A 26,636-nucleotide genomic window follows, 5' to 3' on the forward strand; every position below is an offset into this window, starting at 1 on the left:
TTGCACCCCCCCCCAGCCCAAGATACCCCTTCTAGGCCTCTCACTAGGCTGCAGAATCAATACCTTGTAATGCTATTATAGGGAACAAAAATCCGGTGTACTCGGAGCAAGGAATTCTGTAAACTTACAAACTGCTGAGCATTAAACTGCTTGTAAACTGTGTGTTGAAAGCCTTCAAGACTTTACAGTATATATTCTTGTCTTCGTAAGTTTCAAGAATTGAATGAAATTAAATTTGTTAGCCATAAAATAGGTTTGATACAAGTAACCTACTCTAGAACATGGTATGCCTTAGTGGAGTAGGTCAATTTCCACACAGAAAATACCTACTAAACAAGTGGAGGACACATTATAAGAATTTTTTATTGTAACTAACTATTGTATGTAATTGTAATTTATCTAATATTTTGTGTAATTGATGTTGTAGTTCAAGTGTTTTTGGGAAATTAAACATTATTTATTATTAATTTAATATTCTGCAATACTCCTTCAAAAGTGGATTTTAAGTACTGTATTACATTCAAATCGAAACAAACTGATTTATCCATCATCAATGAGAAAATTGAGAAGGATTTCAGTAAAATAGTGATTCAATAATATTAGTTAATGATTCATGGAAAGTTTTGATGAGATTTCTCATGAAATGAACTTGAAACCACCATGAATACAATAATTTAATAATACCATCATAATTATTATTCTACAATAAAAAAACGTATTACATACGAGCAGGTAAGCCGAAAAGAATAATAATATAATAATAATAATAATAATAAGAAGAAGAAGAAGAAGACGAAGAGAAGAAGAGAAGAAGAAGAAGAAGAAGAAGAAGAGAAGAAGAAGAAGAAGAAGAAGAAGAAGAAGAAAAGAAGAAGAAGAAGAAGAAGAAGAAGAAGAAGAAGAAGAAAAGAAGAATCGTTATTGTTTCTGACCATGGTCAACGATGAGCCGAAATCAATTAGCATTGAATTGAAAACAACACAACTACCGTACAAGTGAAGTAGCAAACGACTTGCATTATTCGAAATCTACATAAAATATTCCGTCTTTTGCTTGCGCTGACCTTAATGACAACGATAATGTTTTTGAACAGAATAGTAATTACTCGACAATAACCGTACAACACAACTGCAATAACATTGTTCTGAGTTGATTGTGGCTAATGTAATCTAACAGGAACTAATGATACTGGTTGAAACTGATGAGAAAATTGACTGATCACGTATTTTTGTTATCAGGTAATCCTTGTAGAGTTTGAAAATGTGGATAAAGCTTGTAATTTGTACTAATTTTTCAATCAAAATTCGGGAATGGAATAGTAAGGGCTATGAGCCTGTTTTTTTTTAAATCTGATCATTCTATGATCATGGCCCGGTTTCACAACAGCCGGTTAATTTTTAATAGTGATTAATTTCACGAGAACCAATCAGGGAAGGCGTTATTGAAAAGACGGCTTCTCTGATAGGTTCTCGTGAAATTGATCACGGTTAAAATTCAACCGGCTGTTGTGTAACCGGCACTATGTGTTTTATCATGTTTTATCATTGTTGAATAAATACATAAATAAATTAGTAGTTCTTTGAACAGTAGACCTCACGCAGTATTCTCATCCACAAGTACCTGAGCAAAACTATAGACCTTATGGAAATACAGCAATCAAAGACCTTAAAGAGATATAGACCCACAATGCCTATGCCTTCCCAATGATAGCTCTTACTTGAAATTGAAGGCCGCCATGGGGTATTTTAGCACGAGTATTATATCTATATATATTTGTAATACAATAGATCACAAAGCATTGGTGGCATTGGTATGTAATAATCTTATGGGTTGCCCCCTCAATGGCGGATTTCAATTCCAAGTACGACACTGGCGCTGTATGTGAGTCTATGCATCTTTAAGGTCTTTGACAGCAATAGACTGGCTTCTCCACACGTCTGTGTAATCACTTGTCAGCTGATTTATGATGAATAATTCTATAGTCTGATTTTTACTCTAATATTGGCGTATGGAGGAGGCTCCTTTTTCCTTTTATATTATCCTTGAAACGCAAAATTTCCAAAAACCTTGTAAATAAGTCGACGCGCAATTAAAAAAGGAACATACCTGTCAAATTTCATGTAAATCTATTACCGCGTTTCGCCGTAAATGCGCAACATATAAACATATAAACATTTAAACATTAAGAGAAATGTCAAACCGTCAACTTGAATCTTAGACCTCACTTCGCTCGGTCAATTATTTATATCCCCTATTACAGACAAATTTATGTTACAAGAATGGTCAATAAGTGTGGTCACTCACGGCAGGACAAGTGTGTTGAACATGTGTTTGTCCATACATGCTCGTCATACTTGTTGTGTCATCAGCAAAAAGCTTCGAACTTACTTCTTCGTGGTTAGGTTTTTTATCATCGATTTTTTGTTTTTCATTTTTCTTCGCTGCTGTATTTGAGGTTGATTTTTTTGTATAAAAAATAATATCGGGGCACCGAGCTTCGCTCCTTATTTATTTATTGATATACAGAGCACAATTCTTCAAAATGATTGGGGAAGGGCAAACAGGCACAGCCCAAAACTGTTTCTTCCCCGAATTTTGATTTATACACTATAAATGGTCCAAAAATTAGGTTATGTTTCATACACTTGAATTCAGGTCCAATTTTGAGTCAAAATATCCAAAAACAGAAAATTTCTAATTTAGATTGTTTACAAACCAAATTGAATAACAAAATAATACTCACTAATCACTTAAAGCCGTAAAATAATGATTAACTTTGAATATTATGATATACTCTAATATAGTGATAAACCATGTCATGTCAACAAATCGATTATTTTGATAATATTTCTAAATAATATTTATCTACCGAGATACGGTAAGCTGATTGAATGATTACACAATTGATCTCCCACACAGGCACACGCATCTTCTGTTATCGACAGACGACGAAATTATACAGACATCTGTTCTTCCAAAGATAAATTATTATCCTTTCAATTCCTTCAGCGAGTTTTCCCAGGGATGAGACATAGTGCTATCGAATTTTTATATCATAAACCTACTATCATAGAGAAACAATAGCGTAAGTAGATATCCCATGGTATAGGGAATTTATGTCGCAACTTTTACTGTTATCTCAAGCCGATTACTGTCGATTATTGTCAATTTTCACTGTTTTGTTGGGGCGATAGTGTATGAACGGCACAATTTGAGAGACTACCAGCGTCACACAGTTGCATAGGAAAGAACTACGTGAACTATCGGCTTGGGTTAACAGTAAAAGTTGCGACATAAACGCCCTATACCATGGGATATCTACTTATGCTATCGTTTCTCTATGCTACTATGTTCCAAATTTCGTGAAAATTGTTAGAGCCGTTTTCGAGATCCGTTGAACATAAATAACCAGATATAAAAATACAAAAATTGCTCGCTTAATATAATAGGATGGTTGGAAGAATATTCTAATACAGTGGTATTGACAACATCAATGTATTATTCTTTCAATTATAAAATACAACAAGGTATCTTCCCATACAATCAAATCATAAAAATGCATGAATGAATGAATAGAAAACAGTAAATTAATACATCTCACTCTGTCATCAAAGAAAGGAATCCTACAAAGCACGGTATCCAACTAGGACCGTATCAACTTTGCATAATTTCCACTACAAAACTTTTCAAATTTATTCACCTGTTGTGAAAAAATAAAGTAGAGGCGTTCCTTGTGGGTTATCTTTAACGGAAAACGGGAGTCGATGTAATATCAGTTATTATAAAGCGATTCAGTTTATCACCACTCAAATATATATGTAGATGAAGTATATATGTGTTTAACCACTATATTTCACATCGTATATATATATATAATATATACAATACATTACTTCCAACTTCTCGTGGTAAGTGACGATTTAAATTCGCGGACACTAAAGATAAAGTGGACTGAACGGAAAGTTAAATTTGGGGAACATGAAGACTGTAACATTTTAGAGGCACTTGTCACGGAAAGTAATTGGGAAGTTTAGTGTAACATGATGGGAAATGGGTTGGTTCGAGAGTTTAGTTGTGGGAGGGGTCTACATGGTAGATTTATGCTAATTTCTTATCTGAGATATTGTTTATTCCCTTGAAATCTATATGGGTTTGCTACGTTTATAATTTTCTTGCTATAATATTCTATGGTTTGTCGAATGGAGGTTTCTGTGAACAGTAGTCGAGAGTCTTTGAATCTGGAATATTGTTTATTGCTTGAAATATAGTCTTTATGGTTTACCCCGTTTATAATTTGCTTGTTATAATAGTAGTAGAGAGTCTTTGAATCTGGAATATTGTTTATTGCTTGAAATATAGTCTTTATGGGTTTACCCCGTTTATAATTTGCTTGTTATAACATTATCTAATGTTTCAACAAATCGACGTTTCTGTATACAGTGATAGAGAATCTTTGAATCCGATTTCAGTTGAATATCGGGGACCGAGCTTCGCTCTGGAGTAAAAAAGCATAAAAAATATATTACGAAAGAAGAAATTACAATAACATTCATGTTCATACAGAAATGTTCTATCTAATCACTGTAAATTGAGATTAATTCCCAGAGGAATGCAAAAATTTCCCTCACAAAGGCCCGGTTACACAAAAGCCGATTAAATTTTAATCCTGATTAATTTCACGTGAGCCAAATCAGACAAGACCATTTCAAAAAGATGGATCTACTGGAATTAATCAGGATTGAAAATAACCCGGTTTTTTTGCAACCGACACTAAGTACCTGATTGAATGATTACAAAAGTTCAACAGCTGAGTAATAATTTTGACACAGTCGCGCACACACATGAGCTCGCTCACTCACTTCCATCATCAACAGACGACGAAATAATTATTATCAGCTGTTTTTCCAAGGATGAATAATAATTGTCCTTCAGTTAGTTTTCCCAGGGATAAGACCTAGTGCAATCGAATTTTTATATTATAAACGTACTAAGTTCTGAATTTCGTGAGAAACGTTAGCGCAGTTTTCGAGATCCGGTGAATTCAAACATATAAACATCACTAAACATCCAAACATCTAAACATCTAAACATCTAAACATCCAAACATATAAATTATAAATATAATATATAAACAGAAATTGCTCATTTAATAGTATAGGATATTCATATTCACTATTGTATGGCATTTCTTATTTCCTTTCTCAATAATATGAAACTATTTTTTACTTTGAATCTATACTGCTGAACTAAGGATGTAATATTCTAGCTTTTATGCAGGTTATTCAATAGATGTTTATATTCTTATTTTCAAGGTCATCACAAGATGCCTATGTACCATTATCTTGAAAATTATCTTGTACCATTATCTTGATTACTCAACTCAAGTTGGGGTCTGAACTGTTTCCATCTCTACATCAATATCGTAACGTTTCAGTACTGTAACGCTCTTACTTCAATATTACCATAATTCCGTAACGTTACCTTCTGAAGCAGTCAAGGAAAGGAATAAGGTCAATGCCATATTGCTAGACTGGGCACCTCCATAACGGTGTTCAAATCTCAATTACAAATTTGCAATTAACAATTTAAATTCTGATTAATTTATGAAAACAGACCGTTGAGCCCAGAGGAAGTGCGTCGTCTCAACCGTTAAATTTGTGTCATCGTTTGAATTCTTTATGGTGTCATTAAAATTTCAAGATTTCTTAAATAAAGCCCTTGATAAGAATGGACTGTGAGTTATATCAGATGCAGCTACATTATAATCCTTTGGAAATATGATCAATTATTTTCTGTATGTTATTCTAAATATCGGGGGACCGAGCTTCGCTCTGGAGTACAAAAGCATAGAAAATTTATAACGAAAGAGGAAATAGTAGTATACAGTTTAGATTTAGAATGATATACTATGTTTGCTACAATATTTGGTTATAATTGACCAAGCGAAGTGAGGTCTAAGATTCAAGTCGACGGTTTGGCATTTCTCTTAATGTTTGAATGTTTAAATGTTTATATGTTGCGCTTTACGGCAAAACGCGGTAATAGATTGTCATGAAATTTGACAGGTATGTTCCTTTTTTAATTGCGCGACGACGTATATACAAGGTTTTTGGAAATTTTGCATTTCAAGGATAATTTAAAAGGGAAAAGGAGCCTCCTTCATATTAGAGTGAAAATCAGATTATAGAATTATTCATCATAAATCAGCTGACAAGTGATTACTCAGATGTGTGGAGAAGCCAGTCTATTGTTGTATTTCCATAAGGTCTATAGTTTCAATCACGGTATTATAGAAGACGATATTATTTTTCATCTAAATACCGTGGTTTCAATCAGGTACTTGTGGATGAGAATACTGCGTGAGGTCTACTGTTCACAGAATTACTAGTACTATGTACTAATCTACACATTTACATAAGGTTTTATGTCTGATAAAATATTGGATATGATCGAATAAAATAGGACTTCTTAGAGCCGTTTGTACAGTAAACTAAATTTAATTTTAAACTGGATTAAATCCGTATCAAGTCTCGTTTGTTATAATGTGTTTCATTTTTAGTTAAAGCCACCAGCTGATTGAATTCAGTTAAATCTTTGACTGTGCAAACGGCCCTTAATGAAATTCGGAAGAATACCCTGTTATCATAATCTATTGTATAGTTACTGGTGTTAAACCGGTTTTCAAAACAGTTTCAATAAATTAAATACCTGGAGGATTAGAATTAATTAGTAACAACAAGTTTTTGTTTACTGACTTTCATTCTTCGAATCAAGCTAGGAAATTGATCGTGTTTTCATACATCACAACAGATAGATGAAGTGTTTCCAATCTATGAATTATGGAAACTGGATGGAGAAATCTTCAAGACTTCCTCATAAGTTTTACTTAGTAAACAGTAGAAGAACAGTTAAAAATTGTGAATAAGAGATGAACCTATGATTCTTTGATGAATCATCAATCATGATAAGAGATTTATCACCATATATTATTTAGGATGATAATAGCTTTTTCAATATAAATTAATACAGTATCACTTTTACTACCTATATATGTAAATTGTCTTGTAGCCTACTAATGAATCTATCTATTTCAAACTTCTTAAAATGTATAAACTCAGGGCTACTTATATTTATTTATAAAATACAATTATAGTACCTTTTTGAATTAATTAAAATTATAGTTTTAAACTACAAACTATAACAAATAGTTTCAGTAATAAACACCATCTTTTTAAAAAAAAAACCTGAAGATGATGTGGATCACTGAAACTAGTTGTTAAAATTTGTATTTTAAATCTATTATTTTAATTATTTAAAAACAATTATTTTCAAAATTTTTGTTATGCGTCAACACTAATTTTTTGAATCGATTCAAGGTCAATATTGTTTATGAGACGAGAATATCCAATTATAAAGGGTTGTGTTTTGATGGGATTAACCTTAAGGCCATTTTTCTTTGTCCATTCAACTATCAAATTGATATCCTGATTCATTATTCCAACTGTTCCAATAATTTTTGTTATGGGACAGCTTAAATAGATTTGAAGGTCGTCTACATAAGTAGTATGGAAACTGGAGAACTTGATAATGGAAGAAAGGTCATTAGCATACAAAGTGAAGAGGAGAGGGCCTAAAATTGAACCTTGTGGTACTCCATGCATAACGTTTTTTCAAGTTGACTTTTTGTCACCGACAGATACACATTGTTTCCTACCTAATAGATAGGATTTGAACCAAACTAACGAGTTGTGACTGAAACCAAGAATAGCCAACTTATTCAAAAGGACTGTATGATCAACAGTATCGAATGCTTTAGATTCCAATGTACTGTTTCATCTAAAAACATATCATTATTTCCCAGATAAAAATCTTAGATCCTGTAATGATAAATCAATATTGAGATCTAGATAAGAATTCTATGATTCATTGAAAACACCCTCATAGAGTAATATTTCATTTCAAATAGGAATCTCAATGAAACATAATGTCAAATTATTCTTTTAAAAGAAATATATAGCTGTTTTCATATCTGATATTATTCCAGATATTAACTGATATATTGAAGTAATCCGATGTTATTTGACTTGGTTATTGTCTCCTTTGTAGATCGCCTGTAATACGAGGATTACATGGAGTCTTATATCAATCAAGGATATCAGAAAATGACTCACTGGAAAACTCGTTGTATTCAAGCCTGGTAGACTACTTTCTCCTTGAGAATATATCAAGAAGGTAAGTTGAATCTCCACATATTTCTATTACGAAATTTGTTTTTGGTTTTAGAAATAGCCTACTTGATTTCAATTGAAATTCAAATTATTTTTCTCATACTATCATATTAAGCAAGCAATTTCTGTATTTTTTATTTCGTTATTTATATTGATTCATGATTATTTATTTTCAACAAATCTCGAAAACGGCTCTAACAATTTTCCCGAAATTTGGAACATAGTAGGTTAAACTAACACAATAATAATAATTTGATTGTATGGGAAGAGATGTTTATATCTCCATAATTTAAAGAATAAGACGTTGATTTCATCAATACTCATATAAAGAAAGGCCCAGTTGCTCAAAGGCGATTGAATTCCATCGTGATTGATTTCAGGAGATTGTGAAGTGAACAACTAACTATAAGCATAGAAACCAATAGCATAAGTAGATATCCCATGGTATTGGCCGTTTATGTCGCAACTTTTACTGTTATCTCAAGCTGATAGTCCACGTAGTTCTTTCCTGTGAAGCTTTATGACGCTGGTAGTCTCTCATATTGTGCCGTTCATACACTCTTACCCGGTCAAAACACTAAAAATCGACAGTAATCGGCTTGAGATAACAGTAAAAGTTGCGACATAAACGCCCTATACCATGGGATATCCACTTACGCTACTGTTTCTCTATGCTATAAGACTCAACCTACGATATCTTGGAATATGTGTAACCTTATCTAAATTTGGGAGAGGAATAGCACAAGGTTACCTCATTTTTCTCTCCCTATCATTTTGATGATGTACTTATTGTATCAATCAATGAGGAATAGAGTAATAATTCCTCAAAACAAAAGAAAATATTCATTCAGAGAAGTTTTTTTTTCGAAAAAAATGGCCTCTCTGATTAATTCTCCTGTAATAATTAATCATGATCAATTTTTAATCAGCTATTTTGCAACAATAACAATATAAAAAGTTGAAGGTTGATACAAAACTCCAATTATTCACGAAAATAGAAATAGACCCCTCAACACATTACCATGAAAGGTCTCTAAATCCAACCCTAACCTCAATTCATTCACTCTAATGCATTCTTCGTTGACATTTTAGTGCGGTTTTCTAAATGGAATTTCGAATTTCTACCCCATTTCAGGCTTTTAGCAAGGAAACAAAAGCATGGAATATGCCCATCTATCAATATGTCATAGATGTGTCATGGATGAACTGATAGAAGTCCCCTAGCTGTGTTGTGATATAGTGGTTTCGACTTTGCAAAATCACGTGTAGTTCTACCAATATGATACAAATGTCAACGTGATACATTGATATATCGTTTGAATGTAACAAATAAAAGTACCCTCCTGATACATATATGTACAGTGTATCAAATACACAACAGGCGCTGGGATACTATACATGTATCAAATTGACTTTTCAAAATATAGGTAGTGTATCAAATATAAATAGTGACTTGATAATGGCATTATATCAAGAGATATACAAATGGTCAACTTTTCAACTGAAAATAGTCAACTTGAAAATGTGACCGGTGTGGTCATGAAACCATGGTTGTGTACCAAATAAAACTGTGTACAATTTGACAACATATTTGTGTTTTTATTCAAATATCAATGGATCTACGAATTCGTCTCCTTAAGTGTTTCGTGTTTCCAATTCTGTTATATGGCATGGAAGCATGGACCTTGAATAAATTATGTGAAAAGAGAATACAAGCCTTTGAGTTTTGGACCTATCGCAGAATGTTGAGAATCTTATATTCAGACCATATTGTAACAAATGAAGAGGTTCTCAGAAGAATGGAGAAAAGGCCAGATCTCATAGGTGAAATTGAGGAACGGAAATTAAAGTACCCAGGTCACATAATGAGGGGGAAGAAATATGAAATATTGCATCTCATTATGCAAGGGAAAATAACTGGCAAGAGATCAGTGGGCAGAAGACAAATATCTTGGTTGCGCAACTTAAGGGATTGGTTCCAGTGTACATCCAATGACCTATTTAGAGCAGCTGTCAATAAAATAAAAATGACCATCATGATAGCCAACCTCCGCCATGGAGACGGTACATGAAGAATAAGGATGGCATTATATAGCTGAATCATGTCGTGATTGAACAATTTTAAACAGAACTTAAATTTCTAATTTTTATTAATATTTAAGAGTAGCCCTAAAGAAAAAAAAGACAATTTGATGGGGAATCAACCCAAAATAATTTATAGTGTATCATTACGATACAAGTACCATCGTCATACTTGAATATATCACTTCAGTGTATCAAAAAGCATCATGAATGTATCTGTAAAATCATGTATCATGAAGTACCTAACCTGAGACAAATCTATCTAAATCCACGATGAATATATCAGAATATGCAAGTTGAAATTGTGTATTTCTTCTATGAAACTCCTAGAATCAAAGTACTGCAGCTGAAGCAAATCTCTACATCTTTACACATCAATCATTGATTCATTGATCTTCTTAAATCTTCTTAAGCTGCGTTTACACCAAAGTTAATAACAAAATGTTATAACTAAATCCTTATAGATTCTATTGGATTGAACATAACTTATCATACACATGTACAGATGAACTTATGTGTTTGTCAAGTTCCGTTCAATCTATTAGGATTAAGTTATTAACATTTTGTTAATAATAATTATGGTGTAAACCCAGCTTTAGTGTAAAATTTATGAATGAACGTGAAATGAAGTCAGGGGCATCTGCAATCCAGTTTAACACTAAACACTTCAACTAGTTTTCAAAATTAACCTCAATATTCCGTACAAAAATGAATGTGAAATGAAGTCAGGAGCATCTAAAATTCAGTTAAACACTAAACAGTTCAACTAGTTTTCAAAAATTGACATTAATATTTAGTACAAGAAATTACTAAACAATATCAACTGACCATGATGCGGTCAATTGAAATTCATATTCGCTTTGAAGGGTTTCCTTCCGAACTCAAAAGCTCACATGGTAATCTCATAGACTGTTAAATCTGTGGTAATGGTTACAATTCGGTTATTATGCGGTTGAAACTCAAAGTGCAGTGCATATATCTTCACAGAGTGGCTAAAATGCATCGGAGTATAGTAGAGTGAAGTTAGAATACATCACAGTGCATTGAATGCACTTAAAGTGCATTGAATGCAGTTAGAGTGCATAGGATGCAGTAAAGTGCAGAATAATCGTATGCAGTTGACTGACCCATAGGCGGCGAGGGTGGGGTCATAAGGGTAGTAACCGGAAGAGGGTTGAAGTCCTGCGCTTGTCCAGGCTGTCATTTCCGGTCCGGTTCCGCCATCTTTGAGTCCATAGGGGTTGCTCTGAAAAAGGAAAAATACAAAAAGTTTAGTTTGAGTTTCATTAGAATCGTTCAAACATGAATACAATAGAAATAGAGAGAAGAAATCACATGATTGTGATTAAATATTTCAAAAAAGGGTACTTAGATTTTTATTTTTATTTTTATTTCTATAAAAGTTGCCCTATACAGAAAAGAGATAAATAAATACAATATTATATTATCATCGACATTGTCTTTTGATTTAAAGAGTACTTATATTTGTATGGCTTGGCCGTGCGCAAATAAAATTATTATTTATTCATTTTTTTGATAATTCATAATCCTATTATATCAAGCAAGCATATTTCTGTATATCTGTTTATGTTTCTATACCTGATTATCTGATTATTTTACTTTCCTTGCCCTACTACCATAGGTAAGGAAAGTATTGCTTTCCAAAAAAAATTAAGGTACCCCAATTTCAAGTTTTCTATACGTTTCAAGGTCCCCTGAGTCCAAAAACATGATTTTGGGTATTGGTCTGTGTGTGTGTATGTGTGTATGTGTGTGTGTATGTGTGTGTGTGTGTATGTGTGTGGTGTGTATGTCTGTGAACACGATAACTCCATTCCTAATTAACCGATCGACTTGAAATTTTAAACTTAAGGTCCCTATACCATGAGGACCCGACAATAAGAAATTCAATAAAATTCAATTCAAGATGGCGGAAAAATGGCGGATAATTACTAAAAAACCACGTTTTTCTCGAAAATGGCTCTAACGATTTTCTTCAAATTTATATCATGGATAGCTATTTATAAGCCCTATCAACTAGCATAAGTCTCATTTCTGGAAAATTTCAGGAGCTCCGTAATATTCTTGAGAAAAATGGCGGAAAATGACTAAAAAACCATGTTTTTCACGGTTTTCTCGAAAACGGCTCCAACGATTTTCTTCAAATTTATACCATGGATAGCTATTTTTAAGCCCTATCAACTGGCATAAGTTTCATTTCTGGGAAAATTTCAGGAGCTCCGTAATATTCTTGAGAAAAATGGCGGATAATGACTAAAAATCCATGTTTTTCACCGTTTTCTCGAAAACTGCTTCAACGATTTACTTCAAATTCATACCATGGATAGATATTCATAAGCACTATCAACTGGCATGAGTCTCATTTCTGGGAAAATTCCATGAGCTCCGTAATATTCTTGAGAAAAATGGCGGATAATGACCAAAAACCAGGTTTTTCACGTTTTCCCTCGAAAACGGCTCTAACGATTTTCTTCAAATTCAAGCCATGGTAGCTATTCATAAGTCCTATCAAATGACATGAGTTTTTTCCTTGGAAAATTGCAGGAGCTCCGTAATATTCTTGAGAAAAATGGCGGATAATTACTAAAAAACCATGTTTTTCACAATTTTTTCAAAATAACTTGACCGATTTTTTACAAATTCATACTCTGTATAGTTATTTATCAGCTCTATTACTGGCATGAGTCTCCCTTTCTGGGAAACTAATGAGGGGTCCACCCCATCCTTGAGAAATGGACTTTGTAACCTCCTTCTCGTGCATGAGGTAGGTAGGTAGGTAGAGCAGTTCATAAAAAGAACACATAGTCGAGATATTTCATCTGTAGAACAGCTGTTTTGACGACTTTAAAAAAATGACGACTAAAAAAATCATTGAATTTCACAATTTACACAAAGGAAAAAGTACTCTGAAAACAATTATATATACACATATACAAAAGTCTGATCGTAGTTTCGAATATGAGCAAGGAAAGTTGTGTGAGTGTACCACACCAGATTTTTATATCTGGTTATCTGGTTATTTATGTTCAACGAATCTCAAAAGCGGCTCTAACGATTTTCACGAAATTTGGAACATAGTAGGTTTATGATATAAAAATTCGATTGCACTAGGTCTCATCCTTGGGAAAACTCGCCGAACGACATTAAAAGGATAATTCATCCTTGGTTGAAACAGCTGAGACTTTCGTCGTCTGCGGATAGTAAAAAGTGAGCGAGTAATTCTGAGGAAAATCTAAATATCGCATCCCCGAAATTCATAAGCTGACGTATAGCCAGCTGTGAAATATAAACACGATCATTTTAGAGAATTGTGTTCTGTTCACCAATAAATAGAAATAATGAGCGAACCTCGGTTCCCCTATATTATTTTATTAAAGCAAGAAATTGTATTTTTCAATAATCTCATAATGAAATAACTAAGATGAAATATTTTGTTAATTAATTATCAATTATACATTTTTCTAAGACGATCTGGGAACAGAGTAGAGCGAGAAAGAGATGGCACTATCCGCTTTGTTGAATGACAGACAAGGATAGCAATACCATTGCTAATCAAACACTGTCATTATAATGTGTGAACCTCACTATAGGCAATGGGATACCTAGGCAATCTTATCTACTAATGTTGGCAAATTTTACCAGGTATACATTAGTAATTTTGATCAAAACTACACTTAACTGTATTAAATCAATACACTTGTTAATTTCAAAGTTGAAGCTAATACCAAGTTTCTGAACTTCAACAACTATATAGAGGAATTATGTGGACTGATCTTGTGGAACTCTTCAATCATTTATTTATTCATTGAAAACAATAATATCTGGAGCATCAGATCAATGATCCATTCTGCCTCCATTACATTAATCATTTAAAAAAACAAAGAAGAGACTAATTGAAGAGACTTTAAATGTTGTCAAAAATGCATTTTATTTTTATAAAAGTTTTTATTTTAATTTGCTCCTGTAAAAAAATAATGAAAAAGAAAGAAAGTGGATTTTTGACAACATTTCAAGTCTTTTCAACTATAGAGAAAGTTGTATCCAGCAGATAACACAATCATTTCAACTAGTTTATTCAGTGTATAGAGGTGGAATTTCTATCGACTAAATAACTCAATTATTGCAACTGTGCAATTCAACTTTTGAAAGTTCAAACTAATTCAAAAAATTCTGAAAGAATGAAGTGTTTCTTCAGATTGATTTACAACTTTCAGCAATCTTCATAGATAACGTGAACGCTCCCCGTTCGAACATTGCTGACACTTTTAAGTGAATAGGATGCATTTCGCGTGTAATGGCTGACATGCAATTACTACGCCGCTCAGTTGCATGTTGACTGCAACCACAGAGTCGCACTGTTGCATGCCAGAGTGCAACCACAGAGTAGTTAGCGAGGGAAAAAATGGGGAAAAATTGCAAAAAATTGATAACAGACATTAACAGACGATGCTTGTTCCGGTATATTAGAGACGATGGTTTCGTTATGATAACGAGCTTCCTTGTTCAAACATTGGTATGGGTTATATTTGGAATCAGACTGTTTGTCAGGTCTCATACATTATTATTACAGAACAAAAATATTGTAAATAACAGAATTATTTTAAAAAATACTATTTTCTAGTGAGGATGGTACTATGTTTTTCCCTGATTTATACGATTATATTAGTTTTATATTTGAAAGAGTTTTCTGTTGAAACCTTGAATGAGTTTGGTGCTGCAAATTCTTCTGATTTATCGCTAGAAAAAAAGAACTATTAGGAGGTAGTACAGGAGAATGAATGCTATTAGAAGGATTAGTAGTAGGTGATCGTGATGATGATGATGAAGAAGAAGAAGAAGAAGAAGAAGAAGAAGAAGAAGAAGAAGAAGAAGAAGAAGAAGAAGAAGAAAATGATGGAGAAGATGAAAAAGAAAAAGAAGAAGAAGGAAGAAGAAAGAAGAAGAAGAAGACGAAGAAGAAAAGAAGAAAAGAAGAAGAAGAAGAAGAAGAAGAAGAAGGAGAAGAAGAAGGAGAGGAAGAAGAAGAAGAAAAAGGAGAAACAGCTCATTCAATCGTATCTAATCATTTCTATCCCCTTTGCGAATTTGGTAAATGTTGTTCATAATCAATATTGAAAGAGAATGGTATAAGAACAAAATATCTCCATCTCCATCTTATCATTATATTCTGTATTATCATTTTTTTACATACTATGTATTTTCTGCCGTAATGTTTCGATGTGCTGGGTCTATCTAGACCTAGCACATAATAAAAAATCTATCAATCAAAATCACAGTTTCTGAAATTAACCTTTATGCAGTTTCAATATTTTGTTGTGCAATGGGTCTGTCTAGACCTAGCACAAATTACAAAACCAATCAATCAAAATCACAGTTTCTGAAATTAACTTTTATGCAGTTTCAATATTTTGTTGTGCAATGGGTCTGTCTAGACCTAGCACAAATTACAAAACCAATCAATCAAAATCACAGTTTCTGAAATTAACTTTTATGCAGTTTCAATATTTTGTTGTGCAATGGGTCTGTCTAGACCTAGCACAAATTACAAAACCAATCAATCAAAATCACAGTTTCTGAAATTAACTTTTATGCAGTTTCAATATTTTGTTGTGCAATGGGTCTGTCTAGACCTAGCACAAATTACAAAACCAATCAATCAAAATCACAGTTTCTGAAACCACAAAATCTACTTTTTCCTCTGTCTCTACTCAGTCTATTGAAAATCTACTCAGAGTGAAAATAAAGGAAAACCAACTTCAAAAACCTTCCAATATACCCTCTCTCTACCCTCTCTATTCCCTCTTTACGTTCTCCCAACACCTCTCTCTTCTTCCCCTTCCCTAACATCTGTTATGTGTGGTCTGCAAGGCATAAAAAAATTGTCACCAACAGCTCTCAACTCGGAGATCATAAAACATAACACCAGGCGAAAATGCGTTTCCCAAGGCTCAGAACATGGTGTTCACTTTTTACTACCCGCAGCCTTGGAATAATCAGACTGTATTTGAATATTTTTCCACAAGACCTCTAGTATATCTGCCATTCTTGGTTGTGTGTTCATTTTGGTGGAAAAATCTCGTCACTCATTTTTCAATAAGGTTCATGTTGAAATTTTCATGTAAAGTCATGATTTAAGATTGATACATAACTGGAGACAATGAGCAAGAGCATGGAGCATAAGGTTTTGCTCATGAGCAAAAGGTGGAAGCAAAAGCATTTGCTCATTTTTATATGAATAAGCTTTACCTTATTCTTACCTCATGCTCTTGAATTCTGGAGCGAATGCTCACGTATTTTAAAGATTTTTCATCAGCTGATTCGCTTTTGTAGCCTTAGTTTGTTTTTATAGCTCACGGAAGCGCTAAATATGCAAGTAGGGTGCACCGCTTGTGTTTGCGTCGTCTGCTCTGTTTTCTATTTATGAATAGAGTTTTAGGTTAGTTGAGTTTAGAATTTTGAAATAATAGCGTGAAAAAAGTCATCTCTATAATAATCTTCAGCATATTCTTATAATATCAATAGCCTTCTTATAATCGTCTACACTCTCATCTTCTTAAATGCCTATTTCCTATTTTGTGATGGCTATCTTTATAACAGTAGCTATCTTTTGTATTTATTCTTATGTAGGGATAATGGTGATATTTATATCATGGTTGAATCTAAAAAGAGTTTTATATTTCTCAACTATTGGTTGTGATCGTATCTGGTATAGTTTCCTCTTCCTCATACGAATTAGTTGAGCCATTTTACTATGAGCAAAAGGTGATAAGCTGCTGTAAACTAGACTAACATTTTTGGAAGCATTTGCTTCAAAAGTTGAGCAAATGCTCTAGTTTATCCATACAATTTTGAGCAGAAGCTTTACTTTTGAGCAAATGCTCAAACTATTTTTTTGATGAGCATGAGCAAAAGTTTTTGCTCACGTTTATTCATAGAAATGAAGCAAATGCTCCATATTTTAGACGTATAAGCAAATGCTCAATTTTATTCAGATGGCCCAATAAGATCTATGTTGAAAAATTTTATTTTTATTCAAAACCATGATTAGAGATCATTTTTGTTCCGTTAAAAGTAGCTTTTGTTAAATCTCTACTAAAATAATTCATCGTAATCTCTCTAACCATTCCACTAAGTCTTCCTAAGTTCACCAACACCGAGTCAGGCGCATAATCAATCTCCCACTTTGTTGGCACAGGGGAATAATTCCAAAAAACCACCCCCACACCACCGTGATCCATTTCCCCAAAATGACCCCCGAAACCATCAAGCCGACCACCAGGAGGGTTTTTCGAACCCTTTTTGGGCCAAAACACCCTCCCGAAAACCACTGCTGGCGTGGAACCACCCATTATTGGTGGAAAAGCGCGCAGAGGGAGAGAGATAGAAGAATATAGTGAATGGAAAGAAGAAGAAGAAGGCAGTGAAGGGGAAGAAAAAGAAGGAGGAGGAGAAGAAGAAGAAGAAGAAGAAGAAGAAGAAGAAGAAGAAGAAGATGGGGAGGAGGAAGAAGAAGAAGAAGGAAAAGAGAAAGAAGAAGAATAAGAATTAGAAAAAGAAAAAGAAGAAGAAGAAGAAGAAGAAGAAGAAGAAGAAAAAGAAGAGAAGAAGAAGAAGAAGAAGAAGAAGAATAAAGAGGGAGAAAAAGATAAAGAAGGAGAAGAAGAAGAATAGACTGAAACTGATCACTGAGGTCCACTTTATAATGGCAGTGGATAAAGATAGAAGAATAGCGATGCCGATTCTCTGCATTAATTAAGTATATGTATACACTTTCAAAAACATAATTGGCATCGTTGTGGACCTAGAAAAGGATAGTACCAACGGTTTTGTCGAATGATAGAGAAGGATAGCGAAACCAAAGTTGATCAAATACTGTCATTATAACGTGGACCTCACTATAGTTGATCAATCGAATTGCACGAAATTTCAGCAACAACTGTTTTTTCGATCATTTTTAAAAGCAAATCCATTAAAATTACACACGAATTTAAATCAGGTCATCGTGTTATTTGCTAAGAAAGTTTCGTGAGTGAGAGATGAAGGCATGATTTTCCAATCATGAATTATTTTGACTACCATGTCAATATTATTCAACATTTGCTCTTCTTTCTTCCTATCCACCACGAAGATGGTGTTCCACTTCTCTACGATTCTTTCTTTACTTTTATTCTTCTCCAGAAATCTTTGTAAACTCAAAATCTTCTCTTTGAGATACCAGATCTCTTCGGAATTTTTCTTCGGAATTCAAAAATAATAAAAATAATTTTCTCTGGTCGAGGGTACAACACGATCAGGAATAATAGACATGATTATGAAAAGCATACTACAATTATTTACAAAGTATTAATACGATTGGTTGATTATTTGCTGATCTAAGAAAATGTGGCCCTCACTATATACTAGTAGTTCTGTGAACAGTAGACCTCACGCAGTATTCTCATACACAAGTACCTGATTGAAACTATAGACCTTATGGCAATATGGAAATACTGCAAAAGACTGGCTTCTCCACACATCTGCGTAATAACTCTTGTCAGCTGATTTATGATGAATAATTCTATAGTCTGATTTTTACTCTAATATTGGCGTATGAAGGAGGCTACTTTTTCCTTTTATATTATCCTTGAAATGCAAAATTTCCAAAAGCCTTGTATATACGTCGACGCGCAATTAAAATAAGAACATACCTGTCAAATTTCATGAAAATCTATTATCGCGTTTCGTAAATGTAAATGTAAATGCGCAACATAATAACATATAAACATTTAAAAATTAAGAGAAATGCCAAACCGTCGACTTGAATCTTAGACCTCACTTCGCTCGGTCAATGAATATGTGTCGGGATCCCACAATGAACGTCAACCACTAATATTTCTCTTTTATATACCAGATTTTCTTTCCAGGAATGTAAAATAGACGTCAACAAAATAAATACTGAAAGAGAAACATGTGAGAGATACGACTGATACTACTTTCACAGCTTCCTAGATATCTTATCACCTCATTCTGTCACCATTGGTTGGATGGGAATCATTTATGTCACCTATCTGAGAATCCTGACATTTCAACCTGAAACACATGCGTCACTCAGATCCCAGTGATTCGAGAAAGGAGGGAATTCCAGTGGGAGATGGTTCGTTCCTAAGAGGGGGAATTTCTAGAGGGAACCCCAAAATGGAAGTTTGGGGTGTTTGCTACCCCCTGCAAAGTGAACAGAAGGGTATATTGGAAGCCATCCCTGGAGTTGAATTTTGGGAGAGACAGTCAATTGAATCCCCCTGAGAGAGACAGTCTGTGTTTCAGTAGCTGGAGACACCATGCTTCTATAATGGTGAATGTTATTCAAGAGAGAGAGAGGTACCTCTCTTTTCTTATCTCCTTGTTCTTCTTCTTATCCTTGTTTTTCTTCCACTACTCCTTGTTCTTCGTCTTCTCCATGTCCCTTTCACAGCTCTCTTCTTCAAATCTTTCCCTCTCAGTCTATCTTACTTCAGTTTTTTACATTTATCTTTTCTATTTTCATTGGGTTTTCCAGAGAAGTAAAAAGAAGAAGAAGAAGAATAAGAAGAAGCAGAAGTGGAAGATGGTGATGATAAAGAAGATGGAGATGGAAGAAGAAGAAGAAGAAGAAGAAGAAGAAGAAGAAGAAGAAGAAGAAGAAGAAGAAGAAGAGAAGAAGAAGAAGAAGAAGGAGAAGAAGAAGCAGAAGTGGAAGATGGTGATGATAAAGAAGATGGAGATGGAGAAGAAGAAGAAGAAGAAGAAGAAGAAGAAGAAGAAGAAGAAGAAGAAGAAGAAAAGAAGAAGGAGAAGGAGGAGAAGGAGGAGAAGGAGCAGAGGGAGAGGAAGAAGAAGAAGGAGAAGAAGAAGAAGAAATTGAGTGATGAAGACGTGATTTAATACTTTCCTTTTTCTCAGTTCCCTTAACTTCCACTAATTTCCTCACACATCCCCACATTTACATTTTTCTTGTTCACCACTCATCCTCTTCAAATTCTGTTCTATATTCCTCTCGCTTTACTTCTTGTTGACAACCTACATTTCCTATTCTTTTTCTCAATCTTTTCTTCCTGATTCACCTAATCTGTGCGTTTTATCCATATTTTCTACCTTACTTTCCACTTTTTTTCTTCGTTAACCCATTCTTCACCGCAATCTACGTCTTCTTCACTCTCTTTCTTCTTCTTCTTCTTCTCCATCTTCTTCTTCTTCTTCTTCTTCTTCTTCTTCTTCTTCTTCTCTTCTTCTTCTTTTTTCTTCTCCTTCTTCTTCTTCTCCTTCTTCTTCTTCTTCTTCCTCATCTTCTTCCCCATCTCCATCTTCTTCATCATCACCATCTTCTCCTTCATCACCATCTCCTTCTTCTCCATCTCTTCCTCCTCCTCATCCTTCACGTTCTCATATCAACCACAAATCTTCTCCGTCACTTTTTCCCCCTCTCCCTGTGCCATAAAAATTCCCACCTCGTTTTTATTCATGAGCAGCACTTTTCCACAGCTGCCCTATTGAAAAGAGGCGGGAAATTCCCCGCTTTTGGCGGCACCATTACTCTGTGAACTCTGCCAACAATTTTCCCCAACACGGAATTCCTACAATTCCATCTTTGATGAACCAAGAAATAGACTTGACTATTAGCTATGATTCTCATAACAAAAAATTCACCGAATTCAATCCTCATTTAGGCATTGAGTTTATCACTGAAAAATTCATTTATTTACTAGCAGGTAACCCGTACTCCGCAAGGGTCTAACTAGTAGTTCTGTGAACAGTAGACCTCACGCAGTATTCTCATCCACAAGTACCTGATTGAAACTATAGACCTTATGGAAATACAGCAATAGACTGGCTTCTCCACACATCTGTGTAATCACTTGTCAGCTGATTTATGATGAATAATTCTATAGTCTGATTTTTACTCTAATATTGGCGTATGAAGGAGGCTCCTTTTTCCTTTTATATTATCCTTGAAATGCAAAATTTCCAAAAACCTAGTATGTACGTCGACGCGCAATTAAAAAAGGAACATACATGTCAAATTTCATGAAAATCTATTACCGCGTTTCGCTGTAAATGCGTAACATTCAAACATTTAAACATGAAGAGAAATGCCAAACCGTCGACTTGAATCTTAGACCTCACTTCGCTCGGTCAATTAAGAAGTTGACAAACTGAAAACTTGACATACTGAAATCTAGAGGAATCAAAAACAGATCTATAACCATCCTCGGTGAATTAGGAATCTATATGCAAAATTTCAAGTTAATCAGACCAGTAGTTCAGACGTGAAGATGTGTCATTCGTGATTTTTATTTTATTAATGATGATGCCTAGCTTTTCTGCTTGTGCGAGGGTGATTTATGAGATGATCAAACGTCCATGCCTATTCGATGGGATTCGAACCCGCAACCAGGTTAGCACTAGCAGACCGAAGGGTGCAACGCCTTAGGGTGGGCACACACGTTTTAGTCAAGACAAGACTAGTCACGATTAGTCACATAGTTTCTTATGAAGCAACACACACCGACGAGTCATTGCAATTAGACATGTCTTCATAAGCAACTATGCGAAGTATTGTGACCAGACCTGTCTTGTCTTTTGTTGACTAACTGGTGTATGCTTAACCTTAGTCAACTTGGTCATCTGGCCGATTTTTTCTCATATCATAAACAGTTTAACAAGTATTTTTTTAGTTTATATTATGTAAATTCATCTAAAACTTTGTCGCATTATAAGCTTTTGTATATAAGTGTATAAGCTGGTATATATTGTAATCTACATAAATGAAGGAATCAATCTTGAGAGCAATCAATATATTCTCAAATGCAAACAAGAATAAACCAAACATCATTGTATTGGAATAGAAAATGAAAAACTAAGTAAACACTTTTTCAAAATTGTTCAATTATTTTAGTGAGTAAACAATAATTTGAAAAAAGGCTACTTCTTCTTCTTCTTCTTCTCCTTCTCCTTTTTCTTCTTCATTTTTTTCTTCTTCTTCTTCTTCTTCTTCTTCTTCTTCTTCTTTTATTTTCTTTCTTTTCTTCTCTTCTTCTCTTCTTCTCTTCTTTCTCTTTCTTCTTTATCTTCTTTCTATCTTCTCTCCTTTTTCCTTTTCTTCTTCTTCTCTTCTTCCTTCTCCCCTCCTTTTCTTTCTTCTTCTTCTTCTTCTCTTCTTCTTTTCTTCTTCTTTCTTTTTTTCTCTCTTCTTCTTTTTTCTTTCTTCTTCTTTTTTCTTTTCTTTCCTACTCTTTCTTTCCTCTCTTCTTCTTCCTTTTTTCTTCTTCTTTTCTTCTTTCTTTCTTCTTTTCTCTTGTCTTCTTCTTCTCTTTCTTCTCTTCTTTTCTTATTCTTCTTCTCTCTTCTTCTTCTCTCTTCTTCTTCTTCTTCTTCTTCTTCTTCTTCTCTTTCTTTTCTTCTTTTCTCTTCTTCTTCTTCTTCTTCTTCTTCTTCTTTTCTTCTTCTTCTTCTTCTTCTTTTCTTCTTCTCTTTCTTTTCCTTTCGTTCTTCTCTTCTTTTCTTCTTCTTCTTCTTCTTCTCTTCTTCTTCTTCTTCTTCTTCTTCTTCTTCTTCTTCTTCTTCATTCATTCATACAATAATAACATTATCGAAATGATAGGGAGAGAAAAAATTAGGTTACCTTGTGCTATTCCTCTCCCAAATTTAGATAAGGTTACACATAGTCCGAAATAGGTTAAGTCTTGTTGTAGTTGTTCACTTCACAAAATTTCAGTCCTTAATTATTTTCACAAAGTAGATTCTAGAATTTTGTTGTTCCAAAACCAAACATAGAAGAAATATTTCAGATCATCATGACTGAAATAGAAAATATTTACATATTTAAGAAATAATTTTGTAGGAACAAAAAAAAAAATAGTTGGATTTTTATTTGTTATTTATATTCAAGAGTAACCCTAGCGAAAAAAGACAATCATTATGTTGATATAAATTGATGTTAATTACAACTACGGATGGTAAAATACAGAGCTATTATAGTTAGAGGAAGTATTACATGGAATACACACACCATGTCAAGTCCAAGTCTTTTGATCTTTTACAGCGGAAATTATCGAAAAATAGATGGCGTCGAGCTATTACAACGTTTGACTTGTCGTTTCAAGAACAAGAACGCGTAGTCCATCAAACTTTGATCACTTTTTCTTCTTGTTAGCTAGCTTTTAGTTGGAGAGAGAGGGTGAGAGAGAGAGAGAGAGAGAGTGAGAGAGAGAATGAGAGAGGTCAGATTAGATTAGATTAGATTTCTTTATCTATGTATGCTACAATATAGTGAGAGAGAGAGAGAGAGTGAGAGAGAGGTTGAAATAGAGTGAGAGAGAGTTATATAAACGACAAGAGAGACAAACATAGATTGAGAAAGTGACAGAGAGAGAGAGAGAGAAAGAGAATGAGATAGACGACAAGAGAGACAGAAAGAGAAAATAAAATGTTCATGATGATCACTCGTTAAATTTGAGTTGTTTTGTTCACACCGCAAATCAGAGAGAGGAAAAGAGTTAAAAGAGAAAAGAGAGAGAGAGCTCAAAGAGATGACACAGCTCAAAAGAGAGACAACTCAGAGACCCCTCCAATTATGAAGTGGCGCTCGTTTATTACTGAAAACACATACCTCCCCACATATGTTCTCTGTGTTATTTTACGGACGAATACTTCAAAGTCCTCGACAAAGGAAGCTATTTGTACAGGGACTTAGTTAAAGCACACGCGAAGTATGCTCGGTTATGACGATGTGTGAAGTTTGAAAGCCCCGTGCTTTGAAAAATATTCCAATGGGTTGTGCTTTGCTAGTAGCAGACTGCTTATTAAGCTAATTTGCGAACGGTTTGTAAGTTGTTGGCTGGTTTGAAGTCAATTGGAGTTAAGTTACTTCAAAGAGAATGCTGTAGGTCTGACAAATTATAATGAATGTTTAAGGGTAATTAGATTAGTTGTAAACTGGGTGATTAAAGATATGACTATGAATATGATACAAATATTCAGTAACAGAAGAAGTTTTGAGTACCTTATTATCATAAGTTTTCTGAATTATTTAAAGTATGATTCCGATTTAGTGATAGGATATGACACAGATTCAGTGACGTTTATACATATAGAAGACAGTTTGGGTACCTAATTGACCGAGCGAAGTGAGGTCTAAGATTCAAGTCGACGGTTTGGAATTTCTCTAAATGTTTAAATGTTTATATGTTGCGCATTTACGGCGAAACGCGGTAATACATTTTCATGAAATTTGACTGGTATGTTCCTTTTTTAATTGCGCGTCGACGTATATACAAGGTTTTTGAAAATTTTGCATTTCAAGGATAATATGAAAGGGAAAAAGGAGCCTCCTCATATTAGAGTAAAAATCAGACTATAGAATTATTCATCATAAATCAGCTGACAAGTGATTACACAGATGTGTGGAGAAGCCAGTCTATTGCTGTATTTCCATAAGGTCTATAGTTTCAATCACGGTATATAGAAGCTGAAAACCTCGGTTGGTGGCGATGACGCAATCTAGCTGGCTGGCCACTGCGCACACATTTCATGACCACTACCGTTTTTATCTGAATACCTTGGTTTCAATCAGGTACTTGTGGATGAGAATACTGTGTGAGGTCTACTGTTCACAGAACTACTAGTCTATAAGGTTTCATTTATCATAATAAGTTTCATACGGGGTTTCAAACGGACTGTTTAAATACCCAGATTCAGCTCAGCTGACATTTCTCAGTTTAAACCAAGTATCTGCAAACGGCCTCACCCATCCAAATCATAACCAATAATAGGCCAACATGATTTGTATGCTCTGAGGCTCCAACCATAGATAGCTGTGGTGAAGGGTTGGTCCCAAGCATAAGGAGACTCCTCTGACCAACATTATGTTGACGATTATGATTTAGGGGGCGGCGTACTAAGGAAGGAAGGAAGAGGAGAAGGCGAAGGAGGAGAAAGGCAATAAATTGCACGGTCGGCTGCCCACACGAGGCGTTCGTCCGTCCACCGCAATTGTGTGGTTCAAACCTCTCTCACTCTGAACTGTGAGCATCAGCCTTATGGAAAGCATTAATGCTATCCTATAAGATATAATGCTGACATTTTGGGGTGAATCTAACCATACTTGGCTGCTCATCTTCAGGGTGGGGCTTCAATTCATCATCTCTTACCCCCCCCCCACCAATAGCATCTCCCCCCCTCAATATCAAATCCAAGCCTAGCTTAGACACTTAGCACAATCTGTGTACCCTATTATTGTCTGGTTAGGTTTGCACTACTATATTATACCTATATTATGTATTATATAGCTATAATAGATCGTTTGTTTGCACTACTATCATATAGATCACTGTAGTATATCTGTATTATGTATCCATGGATCAGATATAACTATAGATCAACCTGTAGCCTCCCTATATCATTTCCACACATGGATACACATTCACAATGTGAAGATAGTCTGTGTATTTGGGAGGATTATGTAATAATAATTATTATTAACGAATTATAAAATTATTATTAAACCCAATTAAATGCTGTAAATCACCCCGACGACTTCTGCTACTACAAATATTGACAAGCCTGGAATTGCATGATCAGCAATTAGGAGGTACTGGGTTCGAATCCCGGGCTGACAAATGATTTTTGAATAGTAGAGCTCATCGAATTTGCATCTAGCTGTTTACCCTGTTGTCAATATTTGCAGTAGCAGAAGTCTTCGGGGTGATTTACAGCATTTAATTGGGATTTTCGTTTAATAATAATTATTAATTAATTAGCTTTTGAACAAATGCAACTTCCAATTTATTTCCATCTGTAATTGTGATAGAGTTATTGTGTGTTGACTTTATAGTTAAAATATACTTGGAAATGGATTGGATTAATATCAGATGATCAGAATTTTAACAAAACTTTTTATCAAAATTTTCGGAGTGGAATAGTACAGGCTCAGCCTATTTTTTCCTCCAATATCATAATGCATGATAAAATAAAATATTCTCAAAAATTTTTCCAAATATTCTCAAAATTGGACAAAACGTGTGTGTGTAAACATACCTATTTTTGGACAATTCTATCTAAATTGGGAAGGAACAGTTGGGCTTTAAGCCTGTGTTCCTTTCCCAATCATTCATAGTTGAGAATGATGTACTATTAATGTATAAATAAATAAATAAATAAATAAATAAATATCATAATTATATTAGTATGTTAGTATTTTGTACAATAAAATGAATGAATGATGAAATTATTGTTGTAGGAGAAAGTGTGTTAGATCCCTATCGGAATAAAAAGTTCTAGTCAAATAGAAAT

At 34.1% G+C, this 26,636-nt stretch overlaps 1 protein-coding gene across 2 annotated transcripts in view; it reads right to left on the reverse strand.

Moving 5' to 3' along the window:
• LOC111049858 (homeobox protein araucan) overlaps positions 1-26,636 on the reverse strand; it is a 194,130-nt gene that overhangs the window by 57,172 nt on the left and 110,322 nt on the right. For both annotated transcript variants that reach the window (XM_039430069.1, XM_039430070.1), the window contains exon 3: positions 11,438-11,556. In XM_039430069.1, the coding sequence (XP_039286003.1) occupies positions 11,438-11,556 (119 nt within the window). The remainder of the gene's footprint in view (positions 1-11,437; positions 11,557-26,636) is intronic.

The sequence above is a fragment of the Nilaparvata lugens genome, chromosome 6 (assembly GCF_014356525.2).
Source record: "Nilaparvata lugens isolate BPH chromosome 6, ASM1435652v1, whole genome shotgun sequence".
NCBI lineage: Eukaryota > Metazoa > Arthropoda > Insecta > Hemiptera > Delphacidae > Nilaparvata > Nilaparvata lugens.